A 13,082-nucleotide genomic window follows, 5' to 3' on the forward strand; every position below is an offset into this window, starting at 1 on the left:
TGTGGGTGTCATGGCCATCAAGAACATGTCACAGTGCTGCAGAGATTTTGTTTATGGCCAGTTTTGGGGCCAGTTTGTGGCCAGATTTGGGGGCCTGTTCCCAATACTGTTCTAATTCTTTTCGTAAATTTGGATAAGGATCTAAAAGAGCAGTTGGTTTGGCTCTGGGTCTTTCTTCCTCTAACACCCCTGCTGCCCCTTGATCTTCCTGTCCCCTATTTTGTGAGATGTACAAAGGTGGTAAGCATGATATGGGGTCCCAGGGCTTTTTGGTGGGCAAGGGCTTTTTACTGGGTTCCTTTTCCTCTTCATGGGGGCTAATTCCTTGATCCAACAGAGAGGTAACCTATCTCTTCTTGTGAGGATGGGATTTTATCATTTACATAGAGAATTAAGGCTTGGCACATCCAATCCTCATCTGAGACAAACTTAGGCCAAAAGACCAAGGGCTTACGAATAGGGTCTTTGGGCCAGATAAAAGAACAGTACTTTATCATCTTTTGCTTTTCCTTGTCCCTGGTTCGAGGATTATTCCTCCAAACCTGCAACATTCTCCGCAAAGGACTGTCTGGGGGAATGTCAGAGAAAGTTTATTTGTCTCCCTCTTTCCTTTTTTCCCTAGGCCTAGAATTCCTGTTTCCAATTTTTGGTCAGTCTCTGTGTCAGAGCTTTTCTCTGTGTACTCAACCCCCCCACTGGAGGTTTCTTGCACACCACAAGAATCGCTTCATCTGTCTCCAGCTGTTTCCCTTGCAGGAGAAGGGGACCATGGATTGGGACTCCACACTCATTTCATATCGAAGATACTTCTCAGTCACACACACTCAACCTCCAAAAATGCCCAACCAACAAGGCAGTACTTATATTCCAATTTTCTGTCCTTGGCTCTCCAATTTTCTGACCTTGGGTCATGTATGAGGTTGCCTGGTTGCCATGGTGCCTGCTTTTCTCCCTATGTCACCTGTGCTGCCTCCTGAATAACAGTCTCAGGTTTATCTATGGCCTCTGTGGGGAGCCGGGATGGCCAGAAAGAGTGGGCCACCTAAATCAGGTGGGATGCATCTCCCCTCTCTCCCAGAGTCCCACTCCGCACAGGCACATAGATCCCAGACGAGCCCCCAGATTTGTGAGAAACAAGCTCACCTGTCCAAACCCAAAGAACGGACTCAGAGGCACGAAGAACAGTGAAAGTGAGACATTTAATAGCCATCTTGCAAGATCGGGCGTCTGATAGGCAGGCATACCTGGGGCAGCTACAGCAGGTAATTTATCTTCTAGCACCCACTTCCTTTTCCCAGTTCCTCATTGGTTGAGTACTATGGTGTTACAATCATCCCAGACATTGCCTAAGTTTCATCATCCCCCTTATAAGGTTATACACTGATGACCTTCTCTGCTTTTCAATTTCCCAATAACGAAATTTTCTTCTCTTTTATGGGCCGACACATCCTCTACATTCTGTTCACTTATTATGACCTTCTGGGTGCATGAGCCATGCGGTTTGTTACATTCGCAGGCTGGCTCTCAGTGCTTAGATTTATCATGCCTTGAAAATGAACCATTTAAAATGTTTTCTCACAAACCAATGTATCCCTTCCATGTATTGATTTATTGTCTTTGTTTATAACTCCTAACTCCTTAAAACATATAAAACCAAACTGTAACCCAACCACCTTGGGCACACTTCCTCAGAACGTCTTGAGACTATTCCCCAGGTTATGGTCACCCATATTGGCAGAGAATAAACTTCTTTAAAATGTTTTACAGAGTTTGGTTTTTCCATTAACATGCCTCATGTAGTAGAATGAGAGAATCCACATAAAACCACCCTGGGAATTGTGGACACATATAAATTTTTTATTAGGAATACTTGTTGGACTCCCACTAATTAAATATGATTGTCTCTACCTCTGAAGTCTGTCAAGGGCTTTATAGCACTCAGGCTTGTTAACCTTACCACCGCTCTGGAGCCAAGCTACAAAGCCTTGAGCAAGGTAATTAACCTCCCTGTGCTTCACTTTCCCTACTAGTAAAATGGAACCAATAGTAGTACCTATCTGGGCCGGGTGCAGCGGCTGATGCCTGTAATCCCAGCACTTTGGGAAGCCAAGGTGGGCGGATCACAAGGTTAAGAGATCAAGACCATCCTGGCCAACATAGCAAAACCCTGTCTCTACTAAAAAAATACAAAAATTAGCTGGGCATGGTGGCACGCACCTGTAATTCCAGCTACTCGGGAGGCTAAGGCAGGAGAATCACTTGAACCCAGGAGGCAGAGGTTGCAGTGAGCTGAGATCGAGCCACTGCACTCCAGCCTGATGATAAAGCAAGAATCCATCTCAAAAAAAAAAAAATAGTACCTATCTGGCAGGAAATTAGTTAATTCACATAAAGCACTTAGAAGACAGCCTGGCCCAGAGGAAGCAAGGCTGGGTCTGATTTAGCTCTGTGTACCCACAGTGCAATAAATCCCTCCTGAATGAAGGAATTGTCACAAGGCAAACCCCCAAATTGGGGTTCGGCCTAGGAGGCCACATGGGTTCTTGGCCTCATGCAGGAAGGAATTCAAGAGCAAGCCAAGAGAGGAAAGTAAAAGCAAGTTTGTTTTTTTTATTTTTATTTTATTTTATTTTTGAGATAGGGTCTCACTCTGTCACCTAGGCTGGAGTGCAGTGGCACGATCTTAGCTCACTGCAAGCTCTGCCTCCCAGTTTCAAGCAATTCTCCTGCCTAAGCCTCCCGAGTAGCTGGGATTACATGTGTCCACCACCACGCCTGGCTAATTTTTGTATTTTTAGTAGAAACGGGGTTTCACCATGTTGGCCAGGCTGGTCTCAAACTCCTGACCTCAGGTGATCCACCCACCTTGGCCTCCCAATGGGATTACAAGTGTGAGCCACCATACCTGGCCTAAAAAAAAGTTTATTAAGAAAGTAAAGGAATAAAAGGGTAGCTACTCCATAGGTAGAGCAGTGGCATGGGCTGATTGACTGAGTATACCTATGGTGATTTCTTGATTATAGGCTAAAAAAGGGGTGGATTATGTATTAGTTTTCTGGTGAAAACCAAAAATAAAATTCTAAGGCCCCCCCCTCCCCCAACCATCTAAATAGACCCCTCCTCTCAGCCAAGGGCATTCCAAAGTTAACCTGAAAAACTAGTTTAGGCCATGATAAGAATTGGGGGTTGGACATACCTCATTATACTCTTCTCCCTTTTGGAATTCAGGAAAAGCCAACCAGCATTAACATCAACATAGACCTTAAGTCTGATAAGAAACATTTGCAGTCTATTCTCTCTGAAGTCTGCTACCTGGAGACTTCATATGCATCATAAAACTTTGGTCTCCACAACCCCTTATTGTGATAACCCAAACATTTCTTTCTGTTGATGCCATGTCTTTAGATAATAACTTAACTCTTTCAACCAATTGCCAATCAGAAAATTTTTAAATCTACCTATAACCCGGAAGCCCTCACTTCAAGTTGTCCCACCTTTCCAGATCACTTCAAATTCTCCCACTTCAAGTTTTCCCACCTTTCTGTTGCTTATAACAGAATACCTGAATATACATCTTACATGTATTTTTTTTTTTTTTGAGATGGAATCTCTCCCTGTCACCCAGGCTGGAGTGCAGTGGCACAAACTCAGCTCACTGCAACCACTGCCTCCCAGGTTCAAGCGATCCTCATGCCTCAGCCTCCCAAGTAGTTGGGATTACAGACATACACCACCATGCCTGGCTAATTTTTGTATTTTTAGTAGAGACAGGGTTTCACTGTGTTGGCCAGGCTGGTCTTGAACTCCCGATCTCAGGTGATCTGGCTGCCTTGGCCTCCCAAAGTGCTGGGATTACAGGCATGAGGCACTGCGCCCAGCCTCTTACATGTATTGATTGATGTATTATGTCTAAACGGTATAAAAGCAAGCTGTACCCGATCACCTTGGGCACAAGTTGTCAGGACCTCCTGAGGCTGTCATGGGTGCATCCTTAACCTTGGCAAAATAAAACCACCTAAATTGGCTGAGATCTGTCTCAGATACTTTGGAGTTCACACTGGGAAAGGGGTGGAGATTTCTAGGACTGAGGGATCCTCCCCTTTTTAGACCACATAGGGTAACTTCCAAACGTTGACATGGCATTTGTAAACTGTAACGGCACTGGTGGGGGTGTCTTTTAGCATTCTAATGCATTATATTTAGCATATTTTCAGCAGTGAGAACAATCAGAGTTTACTTTCATTGCCAGCTTGATTTTACTGGGTCTGGGGCTTTCTTTTTTTTCCCACATCTTGTTTTATCAGCAGGGTCCTTGTGACCTATATCTTGTGACAGCCTGCCGACCTCCTATCTTATCCTGTGACTAAGAATGCCTGCTCCCTGGGAATGCACCTCTGAAGGTCTCATCTTCATTTTACCCAGACTCTATTCAAGATGGAGTCACTCTGGTCCAAACACTTCTGACAGAATCAGGAAGTTGACTGGCATAGCAGGTGACTAGAGAGCCAAGAGTGCAATCTGGGGCAATCTGCTCTGGGGGTGCAATTTCCACTTCCAGTCAATGGAAACATGGTTTTGATTATCCTGGCTCTTACAGACTACCAGGAAGCAACTCCCCAGGGTACCTCAGTAATATGTGAAGTCAAAGTGAGGTCATGCGTGAGGTTCAGTGGCAATAGTAAAGATGAGCCTGGACAGGTGGTTAGGGGCCAAATCATTCAGGCCCTGTCAGCCCTATTAAGGACTGTGGATTGTGCAATAGGAAGCCATTGAAGGATGTTAAGCATATGCATCATATTTGCCTTTTGAAAAGGTCACCTGAGCTTGGGTAGGTAGGAGGCATTGGAGGAGCATAATGGTGGATGCAAAGAAACCCATTAGGGCAAGGAAGGAATAGGGTAGAGAGATAATGTGACTTGGACCAGGGAAGAGGAGGGGCACCCATTCATGAGCTATTTAGAAGACAGAATTTATTTTATTCAACCAATGCTTGTGCAGTATGAACTGTGTCTCTGAACAGTAATTATTTTGTTCAGATGGAGTCTCACTCTGTCACCCAGGCTGGAATACAGTGGCTTGATCTTGACTCACTGCAACCTCTACCTCCCAGGTTCAAGTGATTCTCCTGCCTCAGCCTCCTGAGTAGCTGGGACTGCAGGAACGCATCATCACACCTGGCTAATGTTTGTATTATGAACAGTAATTCATTTAAACCTCATCACTACCCTAAGAAGTGTAGGTACTATTTCTGTGTTTTTGGAGACAGAGTCTCACTCTGTCTCCCAGGCTGGAGTGCAGTGGCATGATCTAGGCTCACTGCAACCTCTGTCTCCTGGGTTTAAGCAATTCTTCTCCCTCAGCCTCCCAAGTAGCTGGGATTACAGGTGCACGGTGTCACACCAGGCTAATTTTTTGTATTTTAGTAGAGACGGGGTTCACCATGTTGCCCAGGCTTGTCTTGAACTCTTGAGCTCAGGCAATCTGCCAGCCTCAGTCTCCCAAAGCACTAGGATTACAGACGTGAGCCACCACTTCCAGCCTACTATTTCTATTCCCACTTTACAGATGAGGAAACTGAAACACAATTGCAATCACACTGTATACAAAATTTGTGTGTTGTGTATTGGTATTTTACCTTGAGTACTGTCTTAATCTGTTTTCGGTTGCTTATAACAATCTGTTTTCGGTTGCTTATAACAGAGTACCTGAAATTGAGTATAATAAATAAAATTTATTTCTTACGGTTCTGGATGCTGGGAAGTCCAAAGTTGAGAGGGCACAACTGGTGAGAGCCCTCTTGCTGATGGGGACTCTCTACAGAGTCCTGAGGTGATGCAGGCTATCACATGGCCAGGGGGCTGAGTGTCTAGCTCACGTCTCTCTGCCTCTTCTTTTTTTTTTCGAGACAGAGTCTCACTCTGTCCCCCAGGCTGGAGTGCAATGGTGTGATCTTGGCTCACTGCAACCTCTGCCTCCCGGGTTCAAGCGATTCTCATGCCTCAGCCTCCTGAGTAGCTGGGATTACAGGCGCCTGCCATCATGCCTGGGTTTTGCCATGTTGGCCAGGCTGGTCTCAAACTCCTGATCTCAGGTGATCCCCTCGCCTCGGCCTCCCAAAATATTGGAATTACAGGTGTGAGCCACTGTGCCCAGCTGACTCTTCTTATAAAGCCACCAGTCCCACTCCTGTGATAACCCACTAATTCATTAAGTCATTAATCCATTAATTTATAAATGGATTAATCCATCTATAGGGCAGAACCTATCACCTCTTAATGGCCCCACATTTCAACACTTCCACATTTAGTAATGTAAACCAAAAATAAAAATCTAAGCCTCCCAACCATCTGAGTAGACCTCTCCTCTCAGCCAAAGGCATTCCAAAGTTAACCTAAACAACTAGTTCAGACCTTGATGGGAAGTGAGAGTTGGATATGCCTCATTATTCCCTTCTCCCTTTTGGAATTCAGTCACATCTCACCAGTAAAAACAGATCTTAAGCCTGATAAAGCAGACTCTTTGTAGCAATAGGATACCAAATTCCAGCCTGACTCTAGTATAGCATCACATGACAGATAGGCCCTGAAAGAAATCAAAGTATTTTACTCCAAATTATGTTTCTTTGCAATATATTGAAATAGTCCTGTCATGGGGGAAATCTACATTCTAAAGAGAATCCCCTTCCTTTTCCAGGTCTTTTTCCTGATCCAGGAGAAAAAAAGTCTGACAGGCAAAATTTACAATCTATGTTCTCTGAAGACTGCTACCTGGAGGCTTCATCTGCATAATAAAAACTTTGAGGCCGGGCGCGGTGGCTCACGCCTGTAATCCCAGCACTTTGGGAGGCCGAGGCGGGTGGATCAACGAGGTCAGGAGATTGAGACCATCCTGGCTAACACAGTGAAACCCCATCTCTACTAAAAATACAAAAAAAAAAATTTAGCCGGGCGTGGTGGCGGGCGCCTGTAGTCCCAGCTACTCGGGAGGCTGAGGCAGGAGAATGGCATGAACCCGGGAGGCGGAGCTTGCAGTGAGCTGAGATCGCGCCACTGCAGTCCAGCCTGGGCAAAAGAGCGAGACTCCATCTCAAAAAAAAAAAAAAAAACTTTGGTCTCCGCTGGGCTCGGTGGTTCACGCCTGTAATCCCAGCACTTTGGGAGGCCAAGATGGGCAGATCACAAGGTCAGGAGATCAAGACCATCCTTGCTAACATGGTGAAACCCTGTCGCTACTAAAAAATACAAAAAATTAGCCAGGCGTGGTGGCGGGCGCCTGTAGTCCCACCTACTCAGGAGGCTGAGACAGGAGAATGGTGTGAACCTGGGAGGCGGAGCTTGCAGTGAGCTGAGATTGTACCACTGCACTCCAGCCTGGGCGACAGAGCGAGAGTCTGTATCAAAAAACAAACAAACAAACAAAAAAAACTTTGGTCTCCACAACCCCTCATCTTAACCCAGACACCCCCTTCTATTAATTCCAGGTCCTTAGATAAATTCTTTCTACCAATTGCCAATCAGAAAATCTTTGAATCTACTTATGATCTGGAAGCTCCCCTCCCTAGACTGCCACCACCTCCCCCCAGCTTCCAGTTGTCCCACCCTTCTGGACCAAATGAATGTACATCTAACATGTATCAATGTCTTATGTCTCCCTAAAAGGTATAAAACCAAGCTGTAGCCCAACCACCTTGGGCACATATTCTTAAGATCTCCTAGGGCTGTATCACAGGCCATTGGTCGTTCATGTTGGGCTCAGAATAAATCTCTTCAGATATGTTACAGAGTTTGACTCTTTCCATCAACAGGATTAAGTTTCAACATGTGGGTTTGGAGGAAACAAACATCCAAGCCATAGCAAACATTTAACACTATATCACAAGTGTATTAGTCCATTCTCACGTTGCTGTAAGGAAATACTTGAGACTGGGTAATTTATAAAGAAAAGAAGTTTAATTGGCTCATGGTTCCACAGGCTGTACAGAAAGCACGGCAGTGTCTGGGCACAGTGGCACTGGACATACAGAAATGAGAAGGTGTGACATCATCTTCGAGGGTCACAGGGGCTATGCACTGGCTTTCTATCTTTCTCGGCCATGAGAATTAGTAAAAAAAAAAATGCATTTTACATTGTGGCCCAATGCACATATATGACATACACACAGGGAAATACCAGTTTCATGAGACAGTTCATATCTTTACTCTATGTGGTGTACTCTATTTTCTATTCTATTCTATCCTATTATTTCATTAAAAATGCTGATTGAACCCACGAAGTCAATTTCATAACTCGCTGATAACTCACAACCCTACCTTGCAAAAAGCATTGACCTAACAGGAGAGGTAAATACATGAGTAGAGCACTAGGTGCAGAACCACATGGTAAGTTCTCTATGAGGGGCAGGCACAGCTGCTGCCCTGCAGGGAGGTGCTCTCTGTGCATCAGCTTGGCTAGCTGCTGTAACAAAACACCATGGCCTGGGCATGGAAACAACAGAAGTTTATTTTCTCACAATTGTGGGGGCTGAAAGTCCAAAAGCAAGATGTTGGCAGAGTTGATTTCTTCTGAGGCCTCTTACCTTAACTCAAAGATGGCCACGTTCTCCCTGTGTCTTCACAAGGTCTTCCCTCTGCTCTGGTGTCTCTGTGTGTCCAAATTTCCTCTTCTGATAAGAACATTAATCAGATTGGATCAGAGCCCACCCTAATTGGCCTCATGTTACGTTAAATCACCTCTTCAAAGGCCCTCTCTCCAAATACGTCACATTCTGAGGTACTGGGGAGCCAGGGCTTCAACATACGAATTTGCAGGGGTGGGGGAGACACAATTTGGCCCAAAATAGGCATGTTCCCCAGCCTGGGGGACAGGGAAGCAGAGGGAACAGCAGAGGTACAGGATAGTGTGGGGCAGGAGGGAGGTGCACGTGCTGTGGTGTCAGTGGAGGGTATGGTGTGAGGTAGGGAGTATCAGGCTGGAAAGGTTGGCAGGGGCTAGATCTGAAGGGCCTTGAATCCTGCACCAATGAATGTAGACTGGCTTGCAGAGGGGTGAATCTCAAGTGTCAGTGCACCGCAAGATTGCCTGGGACATTGTGACAAGTGCAGGGATCCTTGGAGGGGACATCCCAAAAAGTTGCACTTTAATCAGTATCTCAGATGGACCAAGACCCACCCTTGGCAAAGAAGATGCAGGTGCCATTGACAAGATGTAAACAGGGGCTTGACACTGGCTTAGTTGGAGAGGACAGATTGGAGGGGCAAGAATGGAGATGGAGAGGCCATCAAGGGGGCTGTCCTGAGTGCCCAGCCAAGAAATGATGAAGTCTGAACTGATACTAATAGTGGTGACTTTTAGAGAGTGTTTAACATATGCCATGAGCCAGGCCTGAGCTAAGCACCCTTCCTGGGTAATCTTACTGATTTCTCACAACAGTCTTGTATGGTAGGTATCTTTATTATTATTACTATTATTATTTTGAGACAGGGTCTCGCTGTCACCCAGGCTGGAGTGCTGTGGCACAAACATAGTTTATGCAGCCTCGATCTCCCAGGCTCAAGCAATCCTCCCACCTCAGTCCCCCAAGTCGCTGGGACTATAGGCACATGCCACCATGCCCGGCTAAATTTTGTGCTTTTTTGTAGAGACAGTTTTGCCATGTTGCCCAGGCTGGTCTCAAGCTCCTGGGCTCAAGTGATCCTCCTGCCTCAGCCTCCCAAAATACTGGGATTACAGGCATGAGCCACCACACCCGGCCAGTGTCTTTCTTTCTTTCTTTCTTTCTTTCTTTCTTTCTTTCTTTCTTTCTTTCTTTCTTTCTTTCTTTCTTTTCCCTTTCTTTCTTTCTTTCTTTTCCCTTTCTTTCTTTCTTTCTTTCTTTCTTTCTTTCTTTCTTTCTTTTTTTCTTCTTTCTTTCTTTCTCTTTCTTGCTTTCTTTCTTTTCTTCTTTCTTTCTTTCTCTTTCTTGCTTTCTTTCCTTTCTTCTTTCTTTCTTTCTTTCTTGCTTTCTTGCTTTCTTTCTTGCTTTTTTTCTTTCTTTCTTATTATTATTTTTTAAGACGGAGTCTTTCTCTGTTGCCAGGCTGGAGTGCAGTGGCGTAGTCTCGGGTCACTGCAACCTCCACCTCCTGGGTTCAAGCGATTCTCCTGCCTTAGCCTCCCGAGTACATGCGCACGCCACCACGCCCAGCTAATTTTTGTATTTTTAGTAGAGATGGGGTTTCACCATGATGGTCTTGATCTCTTGACCTTGTGATCTGCCCGCCTTGGCCTCCCAAAGTGTTGGGACTACAGGCATGAGCCACCGCGCCTGGCCTATTTATTTATTTATTTATTATTTTTTTTTTTGAAATGGAGTCTCATTCTGTCACCCAGGCTGGAGTGCAATGGTGTGATCTCAGCTCACTGCAACCTCTGCCTCCCAGGTTCAAGCAATTCTCCTGCCTCAGCCTCCCGAGTAGCTGGGATTACAGGTGCCCGCCACCACGCCAAGATAATTTTTTGTATTTTTAGTAGAGATGGGGTTTCACCATATTGGCCAGGCTGGTCTCAAACTCCTGATCTCGTGATCCACCCGCCTCAGCCTCCCAAAGTGCTGGGATTACAGGCGTGAGCCACCACGCCCGGCCTATCTTTATTTTTATTTCATAGTTGAGAAAACCAAGGCTCAGAGAGGTGAAGAGACTTGCCCAAGATCACAACTAGGGAGAGTTGTCTGTCTGTGTGTCAGGAGAGGCAGAACCTAGCTCTCAGCCCTGCCTCTCTGGACAGTTGCAGAGGGGATTGCAAGGTTGATGGGAGCTGTGGGGACATAGTAGGCAGGACTTTGTGACAGGTTGAATGTGGGCAATGGCAGGGGTGGGGTATGAACTACTTGCAGGCAGTTCTGGGTCCCTAACTCTCCACGTCGCCAATCCAAGGTCAAAGGCAGCCCAGCCTGGGTGTGGGGCAGAAGCAGAGATGTTGGCGGTGTGAAGCTCAGGAGTATACATCAGAGAAAGCCAAAAGCCAGCTGGAATAGTTCCTGAATACAGTTTTAATCTTGTTTGCAATTATTTCTAAGGGGAGAAATAATCTGGATCAGAATTAAGATGCTCTGGTTTCAAGGAAATAGCATGCAACTTGCCAGATCCTCCCTTGGACTCTTCTTGATAAACTGCTCCGCCTCTAAGACAACTCTTCCTGTGCTGACTTTATTCACAAAGGACCCATGCCCCCTTTGTAGTGAAGTCAAGGAAGTACTCAAGCCTTATAAAAACAGGTTTAATTTACAGGAAGTGAACGTCACACTTCCAGAAAATTCTGCCTGGTATGAAAGGTATAAATTTGACATTCCTGTCTTTCACTTGTATGGCCAGTTTCTGATGATGCATCAAGAAAACACCTCAAAACTTGAAAAACAGCTCCTGAAACTTGAGCAGCAAAGTCTCGGAGGCTGACTAATGCCCTCATGATTTTCCACCCTCTCTTCCTATACGGCATCTTCCTAAGGAAATGACCATGGCCTGATACTCCTTTTGTCACCTATACAGAGCCCTAAGGATATTCTGAACTCAGTGGTGCCAAATAAATGTTGACATTCCTCTTTTGGTTGATGGGGGAAAAAAAAGGGAGCCCAGATTCCTCGCTGTCCTCTGCCTTCTCCCTTCTCTGTCTGCTCTTCCCTGCTCCTCCTGGGGGCTCCCCAGGTACCAAACAAGAGGCTGACGTTGCTTGTGTATGATAGCTACAAATCTCCGGCTCGTTATCCTTACTTGTTCGTTTGGTTACTGGAGGGATTATTTCAGTGAAGTCTATCTCCTCCTTCTTGCTGCCAGAGTGTGAAGCCTCAGATGTCACTCCTCAGGGGGTACAGCCTTGGGTACCCACAGTCACCATGGGTTAACAAAGGTTTTGGCAGGACTCTCTTTGACTGATTCATTCCCTGACACACCCAGCTGTTAGGCTCCAGTAATTGCCAGCTGAGTTGTCTATTACTGTATTTTCAACAAAGCTCTGGGGTATAAACTCCTCCACAGATGGATCCAATCAAACCTGGTGACGCCTTTGAAGAAACAGTCCTGGAGGTCAGTGTCTGAGATTTGTTCTGACTCCAGCAGGATTCTCCAGTTTCCCTTTCCCCAGTTTCTCTCCAGCAAACTAGCCAGCCTGAAATTTAACCTGTATCTCCAAAGTCCTTCAATCTCCCCTCTATTGCTTTTCCCCATAACCTCCAGTATTTTGAGAGTGCTCTTGGGCTTGAACTTAAACTTCTCTACAACCTGTTACAAATGTTCCTTTAGGGAAAGATCTGGAGCTCTCTCTCTTACAACCTACTTTTTTTTTTTTTTTTTTTTTTTGAGACGGAGTCTCGCTCCGTCACCCAGGCTGGAGTGCAGTGGCGTGATCTCGGCTCACTGCAAGCTCCACCTCCCGGGTTCACGCCATTCTCCTGCCTCAGCCTCTCCGAGTAGCTGGGACTACAGGCGCCCGCCACCACGCCCGGCTAATTTTTTTGTATTTTTAGTAGAGACGGGGTTTCACCGTGGTCTCGATCTCCTGACCTCGTGATCCGCTTTATTTTTTTTTTCAATACATGATCTTGCTCTGTAACCCAGGAGGCTGGAGTGCAGTGGCACAATCTTGGTAACTACAACCTCCGCTTCCTGGGTTCAAGTGATTCTCCTGCCTCAGTAGCTTGTGTTACAGGCATGCACTACCACACCTTGCTAATTTTTGTACTTTTAGTAGAGACGGGGTTTCACCATGTTGGCCAGGCCGGTCTCGAACTCCTGACCTCAAGTGATCCAACCACCTCAGCCTCCCAAAGTGCTGGGATTACAGGCGTGAGCCACCATGCCCCAGTCTTACTACCCACTTCTGTTCCCAAAAGAAATCTCTGAGCCAGGGCTCTGGTGCTGGCAGAAACAATAGCGTGCCACTCTCTGAGTGACACCCCCACTTTAGGAGCTGAGTGCTTGGAGGAGGGCAAGTGCAGCAGCCCCAGGTCTCCTCAGCTCCCCTCCTCCACCCTCTGAATGGAACCCCCATTCCACAAGTGGGGTAAGAGTGAATTGTGCCCCAGTGTTCTCAGCAGTGCCATGCCCAAT

At 46.0% G+C, this 13,082-nt stretch overlaps 1 protein-coding gene across 1 annotated transcript; it reads left to right on the top strand.

Moving 5' to 3' along the window:
* Positions 1 to 10,919: 10,919 nt before the first annotated feature.
* On the top strand, positions 10,920 to 12,379 carry LOC129474608 (glutaredoxin-like protein C5orf63 homolog). Its single transcript, XM_055266112.2, has one exon. It carries the CDS (start codon positions 11,085 to 11,087, stop codon positions 11,430 to 11,432), a length of 348 nt encoding a protein of 115 aa, XP_055122087.2. The 5' UTR covers positions 10,920 to 11,084; the 3' UTR covers positions 11,433 to 12,379.
* Positions 12,380 to 13,082: the final 703 nt, after the last annotated feature.

Source organism: Symphalangus syndactylus, chromosome 1, assembly GCF_028878055.3.
Source record: "Symphalangus syndactylus isolate Jambi chromosome 1, NHGRI_mSymSyn1-v2.1_pri, whole genome shotgun sequence".
Taxonomy (NCBI): domain Eukaryota; kingdom Metazoa; phylum Chordata; class Mammalia; order Primates; family Hylobatidae; genus Symphalangus; species Symphalangus syndactylus.

Bases quoted from the DNA above. Each gene is read 5' to 3' on its own strand.
- LOC129474608 (XM_055266112.2), top strand. From the start codon at position 11,085: ATGCTCTGGTTTCAAGGAAATAGCATGCAACTTGCCAGATCCTCCCTT.